Source organism: Mucor velutinosus, assembly GCF_035048745.1.
Source record: "Mucor velutinosus strain NIH1002 chromosome Unknown tig00001564, whole genome shotgun sequence".
Classification (NCBI taxonomy): domain Eukaryota; kingdom Fungi; phylum Mucoromycota; class Mucoromycetes; order Mucorales; family Mucoraceae; genus Mucor; species Mucor velutinosus.
In genome coordinates this window covers 1,776,079-1,792,955 of record NW_027041906.1, presented here as the reverse complement: position 1 = coordinate 1,792,955, position 16,877 = coordinate 1,776,079, and the positions used below count along the sequence as shown (strand labels likewise).

At 39.6% G+C, this 16,877-nt stretch overlaps 6 protein-coding genes across 6 annotated transcripts; 3 read left to right on the top strand and 3 right to left on the bottom strand.

The window, feature by feature from the left end:
* Window positions 1-432: 432 nt before the first annotated feature.
* Window positions 433-1,509, bottom strand: ATC70_010864 (uncharacterized protein; the record flags this gene model as incomplete). Its single annotated transcript, XM_064830070.1, has 1 exon — window positions 433-1,509. One exon carries the CDS (start codon window positions 1,507-1,509, stop codon window positions 433-435), a length of 1,077 nt encoding a protein of 358 aa, XP_064682572.1.
* A 4,071-nt stretch (window positions 1,510-5,580) lies between these two features.
* Window positions 5,581-8,814, bottom strand: ATC70_010863 (uncharacterized protein; the record flags this gene model as incomplete). The annotated part of the gene is made up of 3 exons (XM_064830069.1): window positions 5,581-6,714; window positions 6,774-8,190; window positions 8,246-8,814. 3 exons carry the CDS (start codon window positions 8,812-8,814, stop codon window positions 5,581-5,583), a joined length of 3,120 nt encoding a protein of 1,039 aa, XP_064682571.1.
* Window positions 8,815-8,969: 155 nt separating this feature from the next.
* Window positions 8,970-9,814, bottom strand: ATC70_010862 (uncharacterized protein; the record flags this gene model as incomplete). Its single annotated transcript, XM_064830068.1, has 3 exons — window positions 8,970-9,561; window positions 9,616-9,734; window positions 9,791-9,814. The coding sequence occupies 3 exons, from the start codon at window positions 9,812-9,814 to the stop codon at window positions 8,970-8,972; spliced, it is 735 nt and encodes a 244-aa protein (XP_064682570.1).
* A 551-nt stretch (window positions 9,815-10,365) lies between these two features.
* SNQ2_8 (ATP-binding cassette transporter snq2) lies at window positions 10,366-11,304 on the top strand (the record flags this gene model as incomplete). Its single annotated transcript, XM_064830067.1, has 9 exons — window positions 10,366-10,418; window positions 10,479-10,501; window positions 10,555-10,615; window positions 10,672-10,720; window positions 10,781-10,803; window positions 10,873-10,929; window positions 11,004-11,095; window positions 11,165-11,204; window positions 11,268-11,304. 9 exons carry the CDS (start codon window positions 10,366-10,368, stop codon window positions 11,302-11,304), a joined length of 435 nt encoding a protein of 144 aa, XP_064682569.1.
* A 298-nt stretch (window positions 11,305-11,602) lies between these two features.
* cyp6_2 (Peptidyl-prolyl cis-trans isomerase-like 4) lies at window positions 11,603-12,086 on the top strand (the record flags this gene model as incomplete). Its single annotated transcript, XM_064830066.1, has 3 exons — window positions 11,603-11,620; window positions 11,681-11,871; window positions 11,924-12,086. The coding sequence occupies 3 exons, from the start codon at window positions 11,603-11,605 to the stop codon at window positions 12,084-12,086; spliced, it is 372 nt and encodes a 123-aa protein (XP_064682568.1).
* A 412-nt stretch (window positions 12,087-12,498) lies between these two features.
* Window positions 12,499-13,287, top strand: cyp6_1 (Peptidyl-prolyl cis-trans isomerase-like 4; the record flags this gene model as incomplete). Its single annotated transcript, XM_064830065.1, has 3 exons — window positions 12,499-12,829; window positions 12,902-12,964; window positions 13,025-13,287. 3 exons carry the CDS (start codon window positions 12,499-12,501, stop codon window positions 13,285-13,287), a joined length of 657 nt encoding a protein of 218 aa, XP_064682567.1.
* Between the last annotated feature and the right edge of the window lie 3,590 nt (window positions 13,288-16,877).

The following is a 16,877-nucleotide window of genomic DNA, read 5'->3' as shown; positions in this document are numbered from 1 at the left end:
AAAGAGCACAACAATCTTAGATGTTCACAAATGATAAAATGATTAGATCACGCTAAACCTTTATTCGAGAAGAAGAAGGATGGAAAAGAAGTGAAAGTTGAGATTATTCTAAAAAAGAGAATAAGAGAACGGAAATGAAGAATGATAGTAATAGTATAAATCAAATGAATATGTATATTTGCAAGGTAATAAAGGGGTTTTTGAAGAGGAAAAAAAAAGGGGAAATTCTACTTACAATGATATAAAAGAGAGATATATATATATATATAAAAAAAAAAGGTCCTTCTTGATGGATTCTTCTTCTTCTTCTTCTTCTTCTTCTTCTTTACATTGCCTTACCACAAAGATCACCATTTTTTATTTTGTTACATGAAGAGGAATGAGGAATCACTGCTGCTTAGTTTTTTTTTTTTTTTTTTTTTTTTTTTGCTCTTATTGACGATTCCATTCCATAGAATCATTTCTGGTGGAATGCATTGACAGATACTGTCTTTGTTGCTGATCGTATTGCTTTCCCATATTGTTATTGTTCATACTATTCGTACCAGTATTGGCAGATAGCGATCGATTGATGCCAACACCACTGCCTCCACCACCCGGACTACCACTACTATAATAATTACCATGCTGTTGTGATTGCTGTGGCGGCTGTTGCTGTTGTAGTGGTGGTTGACCATTCGACTGCATATATTGAGGTTGCTGAGGTCTATATCCGCCATTGGGCCGAGGTTGAGGTCTATAGATTGGTCTAGGAGAAGTGGTTATCTGAGGTCTTGGCTGATTCGAGTTGTATGACTGTTGTTGAGGTCTGTACATGACATTTTGGGGAGGAATTGAGGAGGGAGGTCTCTGGCCATAGTATGGATTAGGACCAGGAGGACCCATCGGACGTCCCATCTGGGATTGTGGTGGTGGTGGTTGAGGATAGTTGTTACGAATCATGTAAGGTCTATTGTTTGGAAGCGGAGATCCCATGTTTGCATTCCCATAATAAGGTCCAGCATTATTACCACGCCCAGCTCCACCTGGAGGATAAGGTCTATATTGAGGTTGCATAGGTCTCATTTGCTGTTGCTGCTGAGGAGAGATGTATTGTTGCTGCTGCTGTTGTAATTGAGGTGATGGTTGATACTGTTGTTGTGGGGGCAATGTTGGATAGGGCTGAGATTGTACTTGCTGCTGTTGCTGCATTTGACGATGATTCTCCTCCATGTGGTTCACAGCCTCTACCGTACGCGTAGGAGAGTGCGTGGGAGATGGCAAGAAGTCCAAAAAATCCACTACATCAGCTGCACTTGGCTCAGGGCCTAATTCTGCCAATAACTCAGCTTCACTTTTCTGATTTGTAGGCGAAACAGGTGAACTAGGATTTGAAATGTCTGCTAGTAGGCTGGCCTTCTTTTTTTCGAATCCTTTCAAGGTGATGTCTCCATCCTCCAACTCGAGCTCGAGGTTTCTAAGCTTTTCCAAAATATCATCAGGGAGATCTTGGTTGTAATCTGACTCCATGCTGTAATGTAATTTAGAGATTGGAAAGAGAAGAGAAAAAGAAGAAGAATCAAAAGTGAGAAAAAATATCAAGGAGAAAGATTGTATGTGTGTGTGTGTATATGTATGCGTTGTCTTTTCTCTCTGTGTTGTGTTTTAGAGTGAAAAGGGGGGGGTGGAAGAAAAAGCTTTTTATTTACTTTTTTAAATTGGAAATATAATCCTTTTGGCGAGGGAGAAGAAGGAGGAGGACACGTTGACCGAGTATATTGAAACGCAGTTGTATCATCTAATGAGGTGTCCGATAAAAGATGGCTCGTGTATTATTCCACTTGCTGTAGCACAATGTACAACCTCAATATCACCTAAGAATCAATGTAGTTGATACTTTTGAGAGCATTTAGATGAGTAGAATATATACAAGCTGGCGCAGTTGGATGGTATGATTACTGTGCCATGAAATGTCGAGGGCAGTTTAAAATGAGCCATGAATAGCCAATGCATCGCAGTGCAACCTACGAGTTGCTTTTTTGAGAATTATACACATCTGCATCAGATGACAAGTAACCCTCTCCAACACGATGCCACTTCAATCTTGATTCAACATGTTCTCGACATGTAATCCATCTTATTCACTCAAGCGCAAATGAAAACAGAGTTATGCCCATCAAACGACATCCTGTAAGTGAGCAATACATATCGTCGGGCTACTTTATTTTCAACAAAAGTGGCGCACATGAATATACCTCATGGTGTTGTATTACAAAATCAGAGATTAATTTTTCTCCCAGCAACAACAGAAGTGGATGGAACCATTTCTCGTTTTTTTAATATAATTAATTTCGCCATCATTTCAGGTACTTGAAATCAGCCTTGTTTCATCCTGATTACTGCTCCGATTTGATTGCTTTTGTGCTTTTCCTAACACTCAGTAGATTGTATTGCTCATGATTGCATTGTAGAGAGCATCTATACACAACGAATGCCATAAATAACTATAAAACATACCCGTTTATATCACGGAGAAAACGGAGCGTTATAAATAGCTAGTGCCTCAAATTTGCAAATCAAATAATAATAGTAGCATCAACTCATTGTAACCAAGCGGTGTGTTCATTGAAACCACTGTAATAATGACTATCCGCATGTCCTACAGATAGATAATGGGTGAAGATGGTATTGGTTCGCTAAACAGCTTTGACAATTTCGCTTCCTTCCAGACTAGATGTAGACAAATGGCTCCAAACCTGGACACATCCCACTCTCATCATGTCCACTTACCAATGCGACATCAATCAAAGGCTCAGCAATGCAACCGTTGTTTAGAATATATAGAGTTTTATTTAATAAAATAATGTACAGAAATGTATTTTCTTGGTGGATCAAAGCACTTCATGCCCTGATACAAACGGAATCAACGTCGATAAGGCGAAAATACAACTGATTCCAAAAGGATACTTACCTTAGCAGCAGCCTCCCACTGTAGAACCTACTACTGCTCTACTCAAAGAAGTAATCAAACAGTAGCATGTCCAATTCTACATTTCAAATCAGGTTTCGCATTTAGAAACCTAATTTGCAATGATGGAATCTATCAGCCATAAACATGCCGAACAAAGTAGGCACAACGGGAAGTAGTACCTTTCTAATTCGTACTTCCCTTCGTATCACCTTTCAAAAGTATCTGTTACGGCATCTCCAAAACAGCCCAGTATGATCTGACAATAAGTGGCGTTGTAGCCAAAGGATGACTAGGGCTGTACATTTCTCTAATCGCTTTTGATTTCGAATTGAACTTCGCTTTGAAAATAGCAGCATGTTCTTATAGTAATCTGCAGCAAAAAAAAAAAGCGATAGTGCGGTTGGATTTTAAATTGGATAGGCTTGTTGCTGAGAAGTAGATAATTTTCGATATAAGCCAACTTTGACTGATGAGCTTCATATAAGAACCTATTGATTACGAGTTATTACGCGTAATGGATCGATGGATCGGATGCTGGAGAATGTTGTATTGAAAGCCGCTTGATGATAACTTGCTTCATTATGATGTATCAAAAGTTGAAAGCTGTGCTGCGCATTTTACGAGAAAGGGGGAAGAGCTATTCCAAGCACTATGTTGATGCTAGAAAACTTTACGTCAGAACTATGATATAATTACTTTGAGAGGCTTCTATGCATATTAACAAATTTCCAGTCGCTGCACTGGTTGTCAGATAATCAAGTGAGGAAAGCGCAAAGTAACCAATATTATATAAAAGAAGAATGTTTGGATGCTATTCTTGATTTAACCGTCAACTCAACCTGACTTTTCTATTAATTGAATATTGTTTTCCCTTTGTTTGCTCTACAAAATGAGACCTGGTTTTGGCACCTACGATGCTGCCTTGACAAAGTCGGTTTTTCGACCCCCAAGTTGGAGTTTACAGTGGCAAGAACACGTTTTTTTTTTCAATAACACCATGAAAGCATCTATGTGGTTCTAAAGCCTATAAAATAAATTTAGGATGTGGTATGACTAATAGCAATGTACTAAACGAATTTTATATGCGCCATTAAAGCACAAGTTAGCCTTGAGCTAGCGCCTTTCGACAATTTGGCTGGGGATGACCTATTGGGCGCTATAGATCCATAAGAACTGATGCTACAGCTTCAATTAAAACCTCAAACGATAGGCGCCTTTTAAGTCTACGAAATGAATATTGCTACAGATGAGCTGGTACAGATTTGCTACATGATGCCTTCCTTTGAAAACCCTCAAAATATCTGAAAATAGGCTTTCTAAATATATTGTGTGAGATAACTATCAAGAGCGGTATAATTCGACATACATTTGTGCTAGCCAATCTGTCTCGCTACGCTCGATATCAATGTCGCCCTGCGGGCTCCCGTCGAAGACATTTTAAATCAGAAATGGCAAATTTTTGGTATATCAAGTAGACTTTAAACGATCAACTATTAGTAAAAAAAAAAGAAAAAAAGGTTATGTCAGAGTTAGGAGAGTGAGTTATTCATTCACTGATGTCGCTCATGAGGTGGCAGCATAAAGCTGGTCATAAGTAAATACAAGATTTGCGTAAGATCTAAAGCGACTTTTTTGAGATATTGTCATTGCAAAAGACACCTTTATAAGGAAAAATTTCCAAGAAAAAGAAATTACTCGGGCTAAGCAATTGTAATTTCAACTTCATGATCCCCATTTGATCAATATCGCAACCATCATTGTTATCATCATTGTCATTATTAGAAAGGCATTTGTTAAGGACTTTAAATAAAAACAGAAGAGATAACCTCTTCCTTACAAAAAAAAAAATTTTCGTCTTCTTTCGACTTCTTTAATTTGTTTTATGATAGTCGACTATATGAACTGTGGTTATCATCCGGTGCTTCCTAATACATTCTTGGAGTACTTTCCAAGGCATTTTCAATGGTACCAAGCAAAATGAATGTTTTGATTGAACTTTTTGAGCAATTCCAGAAAATATGAAATAAGGTTTTTGGCCAAAAGGTCAAAATTTTGCATATGAAAGCTTCATAAACGTGGTTTCAGAGGTTGCTTTGGGTCGAGAGAAACATTTTGAATTAATATTTACCATAGTAAAAGTCTTTATTTTTGGTTTCAAAAACGCGATCGTTTGATTTTCGATGAAAACCATGAGGTACCCCTCATGGTTTTTGGTCGATTTTTGGCCATATTTTTTTTTGACCCAAAAAGTTGAGCAAAGGTGTCAGGAAGTTATTACTACTCGAGTAGAATTGTTTGGCGCCATTTTCTAGTTATCGATAGGAGCCTGACATTTTGGTGAGTCATGTCTTTAAGACTAGATACATATCGCTTGCTTTGTTCTATGCCATTAAGCCTTCCAGTTTAAGGTATACATGTTTTCCTCGCTGAAGAATGCCATGTCGACTGTCTCACAACTAGAGCATTCCAGTATCAAGAGGTAGGCCATGCATAGCTTGTTCAACACACTGTTGTTCTTGGCTCAAATGTCAAAAGCATTACAGCTAGGTTGAAAAAGCTTCTAGTAGGTGTATTAAATGTAAAGTGGTATATGTTTCTATGTGTATCAACTGCAGAGTACTCAGAGTAGTCTAGACAATCCAGTCCTTGGTAGCGGCTCTAAATACATGCTGTCCCATTAGCTTGACAACCAGTTCGCCCATAGCTTCTTGTTCGATGATCAATTCGACATTGCCTGCAGCATATGTCTGCCAGTAGATATGATTTTCTACACTCCTAATTTGCTTAGATTTTGCTTGATCCTCATCCAAAACAACACTTTTCTCCTCTTCAGACGTCATATCGTTCAGTTTATCGAAATCATCGTGCCACAGCTCTGCTTGACGTTGTTGCAACATCTGCCTAGCTAGTTCTGCGGAAGGTAAGGAAGCGGGTAACGAGGATTTAGTGCGCAGAGAACCCGCCAGAGTAAACAAGTACAGATGCACAGCAGCCGCCAATTCTTTTCTGTATGAATTCAGGGGGTTCATGATAAGCTGTCGCACTCGTTTAGTGATGAATTTTTGCACTTTAAGTAAATGCTCGATCCAGTATAATATGTTGAGTTCATGATCTAAAATCTGGCGATAGATATCGATGGGGAAAGCGCCTTTTGTGATTCGAGGTTCCAATTCTGCCAGGCCCAACATTTGGATACAGAGTTGATGCTGTCGACGAAGTATCTTGGTGTTGCACTGCGCATCTTTCAGAGTATACTTGTAACGATAACTGTTCGTATTGGGTTGACACACCAACGAGGCCACTTTGGAATACTGAATGCCTGTAGCTATCAGCAAATCAGACACGTGCTTACGCACCATTTTGCGAGCCCACACTGGCCACAGCAAGTTATCTACAATGATGACAACAAGGATAGCAAAGATGGCAGTCAAAGCACGCTTCCAGACGGGGTCAAATATGCCCTCTCTGTATCTATCAGTGTAACCAGTCGAGACGATAACTGCCATGGTGAGTAGAGAGATGAATCCAATTCTAGGGTATTTGCCTCCCAACAGCGAGTACCACATGGGAACCTGGAAGATCAATGTCATAACAGAAAGCACATAAGGATTGTGGTTTCCATTGGCTGCTAGTAAGCAGAGATAGCCACACACAGAGCCTATGATGGTTGCCAGGACTCGGAAAAAGCTTTGCAATGCAGTGGATCCGACTGTGAAATTGAATACAACCATGGCTGATAAAAGAGCCCATTGTCCGTGATTATCCTAAGGGTAAACTTTATGTCAGGAATAAGGTTATCATCCAAAGCTTTTGTGATACATACCACGTACAACTCGTTCACGCCATTGATTGGTAACCACGCCATCAATGCTAACAGCTCCATAGTCACTGTAAATTTGATAGCATATCTCGTAGGATCCTTCTTGAGCCATTCACTGATGTGATGGAACCATTTGTTCCAAACATGAGTGCCTGGTGCATGTTGCAGTGGTATTGGGGACTGATCGTCGTCTATCCAATCGCTCTCCATTGACATTCGTTTTTCAATGGCGCCATGGGGTTTGTGTGATACAGTAGGCTCATGAATAATCTCGCTGCCTATGTTGCTGCTGCTACTGCTACTGCTGCTGCTGCTCTTGTTGTTGGTGACCGCTGCGGTTGCCTTCATTCTGATGTTTCCGCTGCTTGCCTCTATCATATCAACATCATCCACTCTTTCATTTCTGATTGATCTTCTAGTTTCCTCTCTTTGCAACAGATCCTGTTGATCAAACAGCACCTGTTCAGTCGCAGCACGTTGGTTATGCGCATTTTCGTTCGCCTTGCCGAGCCATTTCTTGAAATTCATTCTAGGAAAGAAGACGCGAGGGTACTTGCCACCAGCCCTCTTTTCAATCAACTGATTTGCCTGTCCCTCCAACTCAATCATCTTGTTGCCAAATTGGGTCAGCGAGAATAAAAGTGTGTAGATAAGATAGTGGTCTTCCGTTGGTTGAGCTCGACGATCCTCATTTTGCTTTTGTAAGATGATCTTGGCGTCTTGTAGCGATTGCATTGCTCTGGCCAAGTCTTTGATATGACACACTTCTTCATTTCCTGCAGGACGCTGGTGCGTTGGAATTGCGCTGTTTTCTGCTAGTTTGTGTCTGATTGATTTCATAAAGGAGATGCAAATGGCGATAAATTGCTTGATCTCGGGTTGAATAGACGAATGCAGATGAGATATCAGCTTGTACTCAATGCGGGAAACGGTACCACCACCGTCAAGTTTATCGGTGCCCATGGCTATGTAGCCAGATCCTTGGCTCATCATAGTATCGCCATGCTCAAATTGCTGTTTTCTTAATCGCAGTGATTGTTGATGTTGTTGCTCAGCAAACTCATCACGGTGATTATGACGATGTAGATTCAATTGAGCTTGAATCTTTTGATGCAACATGATCTCACCCTCTCGACCGACAGCCATAGAAAACCCATACAGATTTCGAGATAAACCGCTCATCGTTTTGGCAAACTGCTTGTACCATATTGGGCAATAGTGCGAGACAACAATTTCGTACTTGGCTTCTGTTCTTGAGGATTGCATTTTGGATATGTCTGAATCCAGTGTCTGGATGTTTTGACGTAGCTTTTTGGATGCCGATAAATCCGTAAATGCGAGATTGCTCTCCTGGAATATGTCAGATTCTATAAATTCCAAAACATTCTGTATCGAAGTCAGGGCACTTCCGAAAGCATTTCTAGTAGCACGGTATCGTTAGTTTTGGGGGCTTTGATTCAAGCTGCAAACCTTACTCTGACACTTTGGCAGCAGTTTCTGGCCAGATCAACAAGTTGGTCAACAGAGCGATAGCACCACCTATCAGAGAAGGGTAAAAAATACCCACAATGGCCATAACATTGAACTGCTTGTTGTAGATGCCGCTTGTCAAACCAAAGATTGGAATAACAAATCCTTGCAGAGCAGGGATAAATAATCGTGGGTATTTCAGTCTGTAGTAAGCGGTAACAAAGATGCACATAAAAAAGGCAATCGCAGCAATGATGCCCGCCCCAAATGGATACAGATTCGCTGATTCGATATGCTGATTATAGAGCGTGCAGAGATAAGAGACAATAGCGCACCATATACAGGCAGGCACCATCATGGCTACATTGAGGGCCATCTCCACCATCTGGTTGCCGGCAGTACCGCTTGCATTGTAGAACAACGTCCCCAGCGTCACCAAGAAGGGCACCACTCCAACATTTTCGTTGACTTGAGGGATCAGAATGATGATAGATCCGATCTCATAAGCGATGGTACATTTGATAATCTTCTTCCATAATTCTTTATTTTGTGTAAAGTATGAAATTATATTCATGTGTATGGGGGGGGTTGTGATGGGAGAGTAATTTGATGGATTGAGATAAAGTGATGGAGAGTAAAGGAAAAAAGAAAAAGGAAAATAACGCAAATCAATAAAGGGAAATAGTTTTCAAGAGCGGGCGGGCATGCTAGACTCGAAAAGGGTAATCTTTAGTCTTGGTGGTTTAGTTTCTGCTTTTTACTTGCCACTGTAGATTCGTTATTAGATGGCTGGTGTAGATGCTGGTTTCCGGTGGCGTTCTCGAGCTCTCTTTTCAGATATTCGTTTTGTAACAAGATTCGATCATTCTCGTTCTTTAATGCCTCCACTTGTCTGTTTAATTCGCTGATCGCTTGATCTGTCAATAGCTTCTCAAGCGTCCATTTCTCGACCGTTGCTGCCTCTGCCTCTTTCAGCTGACGGATGTAGATTGCTGCTCTCTGAAGAATGGATCCTTTGTTCTTTTCACATCCTGGCACAATGCGAGAGAGTTCGGTAATGCCATCGTTGATCGTCTCACGTCTTCTGCGCTCCACTTGCTTGTGATTTTCACGGCGAAGTCTGTGCCACTCCTCAGAGCCTACAGCAGGCTTATCATCACTGTCTTCTGGTTTCTTACTAGATGCAGCTGCTGCGGCTGCTGTCGTTGTGTTTGAAGCAGGCAAAGCATTGTTGTTGGTATTGTCCGTAGTATTACTATTAGATTGCATTGATTGATGGAGAGCGCGTAAGGAAGCATCTTGTTGAGGAGTGATACTAGCCCTGCAAGTAATGTGTCAGTGTTTGTGCGATACGGAATCACGGGCCATTTGTTACCAAATCTCATTATCTACAGAGCTGTAATTTGTGGTTGCTGTGGGTGTGGGTGTAGGTGTGCCATCGTTGAGTTGTGGAGCATCGATGCCTTGGGTCTCTTCAATCTGTTTCTCAACAGTCTACCCATGACAAATCAACATTGACTCGATACATTTGCATGTAGAATGTAACTTACAGTGGGGTTTTCTTGATGCGACATGCTCTACTAAATGTTAGATGCTTGTGCCTAGATGGTGGATTGCATTATACCTTGAGATACTCGTGACTTTGTGACTTTTTAGCTTGCTTATTTCACCTGACTTGAAGAAGGGGTTTGAAGGAAAAGCGAAAAAGAGAGATTCTTTATACCCAAATCTCCAATTGAAAATACCAGAAGCCGTGTGCTCCCCAAAACTTTGATAGTATTTCCGCTGCAAAAGCGTAAGGATAGTGCTCCGTCACGTGATGATGTCATGTAAGTATCTTGTTTCCTATAGCAATCATTTCAGCTTGCCACAGACAGGATGTCTGGGCGAAATACCTGGAGATTCGAATTGAAACTCGAGATGTTTCCTGACAGAACATCTCTATCTTTAAAAGCGCGGGCAGTTTCCACTAAAGAAACAACGGGCTAGTAATTTGACTACCGAGAAAGCTGAAAATGGTGCGACATCTTGACTGAGCACTCGGCTTATTTAAACGGCAAAAATTTACATCATTTCTGTGCTATCCTTTTATCCTCTTTTTCTACTTTTTTAATATTAAAGAACAATGGGTGTATTTGACGAAGTTAAATCAAAAAATTTCTCGCTCTATGGCCAATGGTAAGTCTATACAAGTACATGTCCGTGCCATCCTCTCACTGATATCTTCATTTTGATTAGGCTTGGCATCATCTCTATTATCTGTAAGTATGCATTTTTCTCGGGGTGGAATGATGCACTGACATGTAAGCATCAGTGTTGATTGCGCTGGGTATTGTTGGCTTCCTTAGCCATGTTGTTTTCAGTATTGTTGGATGGTAATAGTAACACAGTGCGCATTGGAAAACACGACATACTAAACATGGTTTGACAGGGTTATCGCTTTCATTCTCGTCGTGGTAGAAATTCCATTATGTATGAAGGTAATTTCGAGAGTATCTTTTGTATGCAACCGCTCGTATTGATGTGTTTATCTCGTCTAGTTTTGCCCAACAAGCCCTAAATTGTAAGGAAAAAAAAAAAAAAAAAAAAACACCATCCGTCGGTTTGCATAATATTTAACATTTCACTCTAGTGATGGCTTCATTGCCTACTTTGAAAATTGCTACTTCCGCGCTATTTTATACTTGGTGTAAGTATATACATTATCTGTAATAACACCTGATGTTTTTGATCTTGGCATTAATCACATTCACGCATTTCTAGATTTGCTGTAGTCATGTTCCTCTCAAATTTGATCAATGTCGGACCTCTCATCGCCTGTGGTGTTTCACTCTTGCTCGCTGCTATTTGTTATGGTAAGCATTACAAGGTTACACACCTGGAGAGAATTATTTTTAACTAAAATGACGCATGAAACATGATAGGAATTGCTGCTGTTACAGGCCAAGCATTTGCCAGTTCAAAGTAAGTTGCTGTAAAGGGATGGGGCTGAATAGGAGAATCTAAGCATTGCTCTTTATTTGATAGGATTCTCGGCGGCACGGGTGTTGATAACGTTGTATAAATTGCATTCAATTTTTCAGTGAATAGAAGAATGAATCACTTCATGATAAGTATATACATAAACATGTAATAATAAACTATACAAACACAGAAAGAGCAAAAGGATGTCAAAAGATGAGGCTTGATAAGGGACGATGAGAAGGAGGGGCAGACATGTAAAGAACAGCATCAAGAAGATGGGGGGGGGCTTTATTTGTGCAAACAAGCTATAAAACAGAAGCTTTCATTTTAACATTTCCCTTCTTTTTCATTCTGTTTGGTTTTTTATTTTTTATCTTTTATTTTTTGATTTGGATCAAATGGAAAAGCTCAAAGAGGTAAGCAATGTTCATCTAGAATCAGATCTAGGCATCCAATGTCTCATGTCTAAATTACAGAAATTGGCTGCTCTTCGTGCCGAGATTGATCAAGCCAATGCCAAGGCTGATGAATACAAGCTTGCAGTGAAACAACTGGAGTCTGATCATATTCAAAAAGACCACGAGCTTCATTCTTTGCAGCAAAAAGTCAAAACCATGGAGGATCAGCTGGAAAAGACCGAGATGGAGCTCAAGACTGCCTCCACCAAGTAAGTTTGCCATGGATATGGATTGTGCAATGCAAACTAACGACGAGTTCAGCTTCCAAGAGGCAGATCTCAGGGTAGAGGAGCTAGAGAAGAAGACATCTAAGCTCGAGGTAGAATTGGAGGAAGCAGAAAAGAGAAACGAGGAAGTCAAGGAGTTGTACAAGGCAGCCAAGGAGGAGATGGAAGTTCTGGAGCGAGAGCTGGCAGGTGTCTAAATTTCGAATTTCGTACTGAGCGAATGAGATACTTTGAAGATGGTGTGATGAAGCAAATCGACAGTATGATTGTTTCCCCCCCCCCCTCGAACTTCCTCTGAGGGGTTATAAATCGTCTTTCATGCAAACTTCTCTTTCTACTTCTCTTTCGCTTTTTGCTTGCACATTTTGCATTCAACATTCAATAAAGCATGTATTTTTCTATTACCAATGAAAACCACTGCTGACGTCAGGATTCGTACACTTGTTTCTACACTACAAACTCAAATCGATTCTTCATCACCGTTGGCCCGAATGTCGGCCCCCATGTACCCCCATCAGCTTGAAGAATTCTACTAAAAAGAGGATATATAAATACCATTTTCCCTTGCTTTTTCTCTCCTCTTGTTCTTTTCTATAAAGATTATACATCATGAAAATCACAACAAAAGATTCCGATACAGCCTCGACAAGAGATACAGTCATTTCATCACATGAAGATGCCTCTCCTATGAGCAGGCATCGATCGCAATTGCAGCAAGCACATTCTGAAGAAATCCTGGCTCAGCTCGATCCGCCCTTCCTTGTCAAGACAAAGACTCGAGAAGAGAAAGAATCAATGAGGCAACAATTCAAAAAGCAGGAAGAGCAGAAAAAAGAGAGATCGGCAAAGAGCCCGTATCAGCTGTTGGGCAATATTTATGCAAAGTTTTCTACCTCTTTCATGTTGGAGAATAAAGCTGCAACTGCTAGAGATCATCTAGGTAATTAAAATGATTTTCACCCCTATATCTGATTACCATGCAACTCGCTTACTCTTATCTATATGATTTCAGCTAATGAACGAACATTTCTGGCTTGGTTGAGAACATCGCTATCTCTGATCACAGTGGGTGTTGGTAAGAAGGATCAACAATGCATACAACATTGGCCAGTCCAACTCATATTCTATAAATTAGCTATTACACAACTGTACCATCTTACCCCTCCAGGAGAGAATAATCAAGTAACTCATGCAAAGGCAGGCAAGTCTTTGGGTGCGGCATTTGTGATATTCAGCATTGTCTTTTTGTACTTTGCAAATGCTCGCTACTTTCACACACAAATTGCAATGACTAAAGGGCAATTCCCAGCAAGCAGAGGTGCCGTCATTTTTGGCTCTACCTGTATCTTGGCTGTCTTGATAGCCATGTTTGTCATTATTGTGATCGACCTTAAATAGACATTTATAAAACATGTAATTCATATCATCAAATAAAATTGTATACCCTTTGTATTTTATTCACACAGATGCTTTGGTTGTCTGCAACGTTTGACATGTGTCATATATACTGCAGCTTCATTTAAGAGCAGCATTGATGAGTTGCATGAAGGATCTATTCGTTATAAAAAAAGTATAATCGTGTGCGAAAGCATGTTATTGTATAACAATAAAAGAGGACTACTGTACGGCCAATATTTGCCATTTTGAGTAGGGTGGTAATTTTGTATTCTGAATTAGACTTCACACTTACTGAGCTACCCATATTGATTCAGCTTCACAGATGCAAAAAAAAAGGCATAACAAAAGCAACAAAAGATAGCTAGGCTAAACAATGAATTTTCTGGTCTGCAATTCCCTTTTCATGAGCTTGAGCAGCATTGCTATGCTGCTGCTGCCACCAGCCAAAACAAATTAAATTTTCGCTCTTCACAATCTGTTCCGATTCGTTTATTTTGAGCAATTTTTAACTTGTTCAATCTGTTTTGTCAGATTCGACTATGTAAATCACGATAATTAGTCCATGCTTCCTAATACATTCTAGGAGTACTTTTCAGGGCGCATCCAATAGTGCTAATTATAATAGATGTTTTTCATAAGCTTATTGAGCAATTTAAAAAATATGAAATAGCTGTTTTGGCCAGAATGCCGAGATTTTGCATAACAAGATATCATAAATGAAGTTTCAGGGGCTGCTTTGGGTCGAGAGAAATGTTCAGTCCTTAGACACTTTACAACTCTAATATGGAACCTGAGTTTCAAGGCATCTGCCTGGCCTGGCTCATATGAGAATAATGATTTTACAATCAATCAACAAAAACCACCGTTAGTTCTACCCTCTTTCCTCTGCTCAATGCTGTCAACGTTCTCTTTGAACGACGTCTTGGAGCCTTAGAGATTTCACTACTTACTGCAGACATCTTACACAGCCCATGAATCGTCAATGTCCAGACTAACGTTATTAAATATAGAATGCAAGACGATGTTATTATGAACGATAGAGAATGCAATAAGATATTATTATAAACAATAGCTTTATGGCCTGCCATCTACTTTTCATACGCTTCAAGAGCATTTACTACTGTATTGCAGTATGAAAAGGGCATTGAGTTTGCCAGCTGGCCCCACAAGCCAAAATTAATTCAAGCCCAGAATCATAGTTTGTCCAAGATTGGACAAATCTTGATAATTTTGGACTTGATTGAGCTATTTTTGCAGATTCAACTAAGTAGAATATAATGATCATCCTGTATTTTCTTAAGCTTTCTTGGAGTATTTTTCAAGGCGCATCCAATGGTACTAAGTAAAATAGATGATTTGAATAAACTTATCAAATGATTTATGAAAATACGAAAAGAGGTTTCTGGCCAAAATGTCGATATTTTACATATCAAAGTCCCACAAAGATGATTTCAGTGGTTGCTTTGGATCGATAGAAACATTTTGATTCAAGATATACCATAGCAAAAGTCTCCATTTTCAAGGTCAAAAACGCGATCGTTTGATTTTTGATGAAAACCATGAGGGGTACCTCATGCTTTTTGGCCATGTTTTTTTGGTCCCCAAAAAGTTGAGCAAAGGTGTCAGAAAGTAACTGTTAGGTGAGAGCAATAGTTTGGTGCCATTCTGGCGATCTAAAACGGGCTCTAACACAAGAAAACGCGGCTCAAATGCATCTACTTCTATGTTGTGTTTTGCATACTTTTTATTATCAAGAGGCAATGCATGTATGCTGTCTGCCTGTCTATGAGTCGTGTTCGTTAAAACGAATAGATATCATCTTAGAAAAGCCAAATCCTTAGGAATAGGTTGCTTAGGAGTGATTTCACAAGATGGTGGAGAGCTTAAAGGCAAAACTCTAGCAAATGTGAGTAGAATATATTTGTAGCATACAAGCTATAGACATCAGTGATCTAGAATCGCTTTATCAAGGTAGAGTCAAGATACAAGCAATTACTAAAATAGAAAAAGAAAGATGAAGCAAGGAGGTAACCGTTAAATTAGAAAATTTCCTGAGAACATATTGCATCACATTCGTTTTTCTGAAGCAAAAAAACAAAGATTTGTTTTTGTTCCTTTATGTTTGATGATATTAGGCAAGTTCATGGATTAGGAAATTTCTTGATGGTCGTGCCACCGGGATTTTGAGACGTTGTTGATACAAACAGTGTTGACAAATCATATACAGCGCAACCTTTCTGGTTAGGAACAATTAGTCTTCAAACTTTAATATGGTCACCATGCTTGTCCTTTTTGATTTATCTCGCCTGTTCCCCCTTCGATGCCATGGTAACTTGATTTGGATGTCTAAAAAGAATTGCCATAAAAATGGGGTTTGCATGAATTATTAACACAGAACTTTCAATTTGTGTTTGTGTTTGCATACACATACAGCCAGTTCCTTGTTTCATCTTGCAACATTTGCTTTGTATACAATTTAAAGGAACACTCTGATATGAAACTCGGACATCGACTAGGGGCTGCATCTACGTATGATACATATGACAAAGTATTGTTCTATCAATCATCTCATGTAGCAGTGCATTGATGTCATGCCAAAGTACTCAAAGTTGTCAAGACATAGTTGATTGTTGATTTCATCGTCAAACTTAGTCTGATTTTGCCTTGAGGCGTCAATAGCTCATAATGATGAAGACTACAGCGCGTACATATAATAAGCTTTTGGATAAGCGTAAAAATACCGCATAAAATACATTGCTTATACTCGCAAGTAGTACCAGCAGACTAGTCTGGATCCAGTATAACAAGACATTACTATTCAAACAAAACGGGCAAAAGGCAAAAAAAAAAAAAAAAAAAAAAAAAAAATAGATGAGCGTGCGAGATTATTGTCCTTCCGTGTTGCCTTGAGAGCATATTGTTTGTCAATTTACTAAAAGCAAGAAGCATAAAATTATTTAGTAATCAATGCAACATGCTCTTGATCTCGAATGACAATTTTTTCTTGGGATAAATTCTGCAATTGGTTTATTAAGCGTCTGGGACACGTTTAGCCAAGTAAACACATTAACGTTGGCCGGATATCCTGCTGTTTTTATATAGATGCCTGTGTATCCGAAGCATGAACTATGGCTGGTCTAAATCTCTACTGATGGCCTAATTCTCCAAGCGCTTCTTTAACTGAACATTTACCTACACAGCCTGCAGTGTGAAAACAAATCAATCAAGGAATGGCAGAGCAACAATAGGGCTGTTGATTGTTGCTTATTTGCCTTCAGTTAGCCCCTTTATTCCCTGCTATTCATTTCAGATTTTCAGCACTAAATAATATAACAATAATTGATGGAAGCGTTAATAGAAAGTATGGATTACTCCCTGTCTTTGTATACGTCTCTAGAGTCAGGCTATCATACAATGCAGTGTTGATCTTTCGCAGCTAATGCGTGCAGTGGAATATGCCTACATTATGAATTCAGCGGCTTCTGCTACTGCAGAGTGTATAATTGTGTGAAAAGCAATAATCCATAGAATACAGAGCAATGTTGTGTAAGGAGTAGAACTGTGCATCGATGGTACAAATAACAATACTC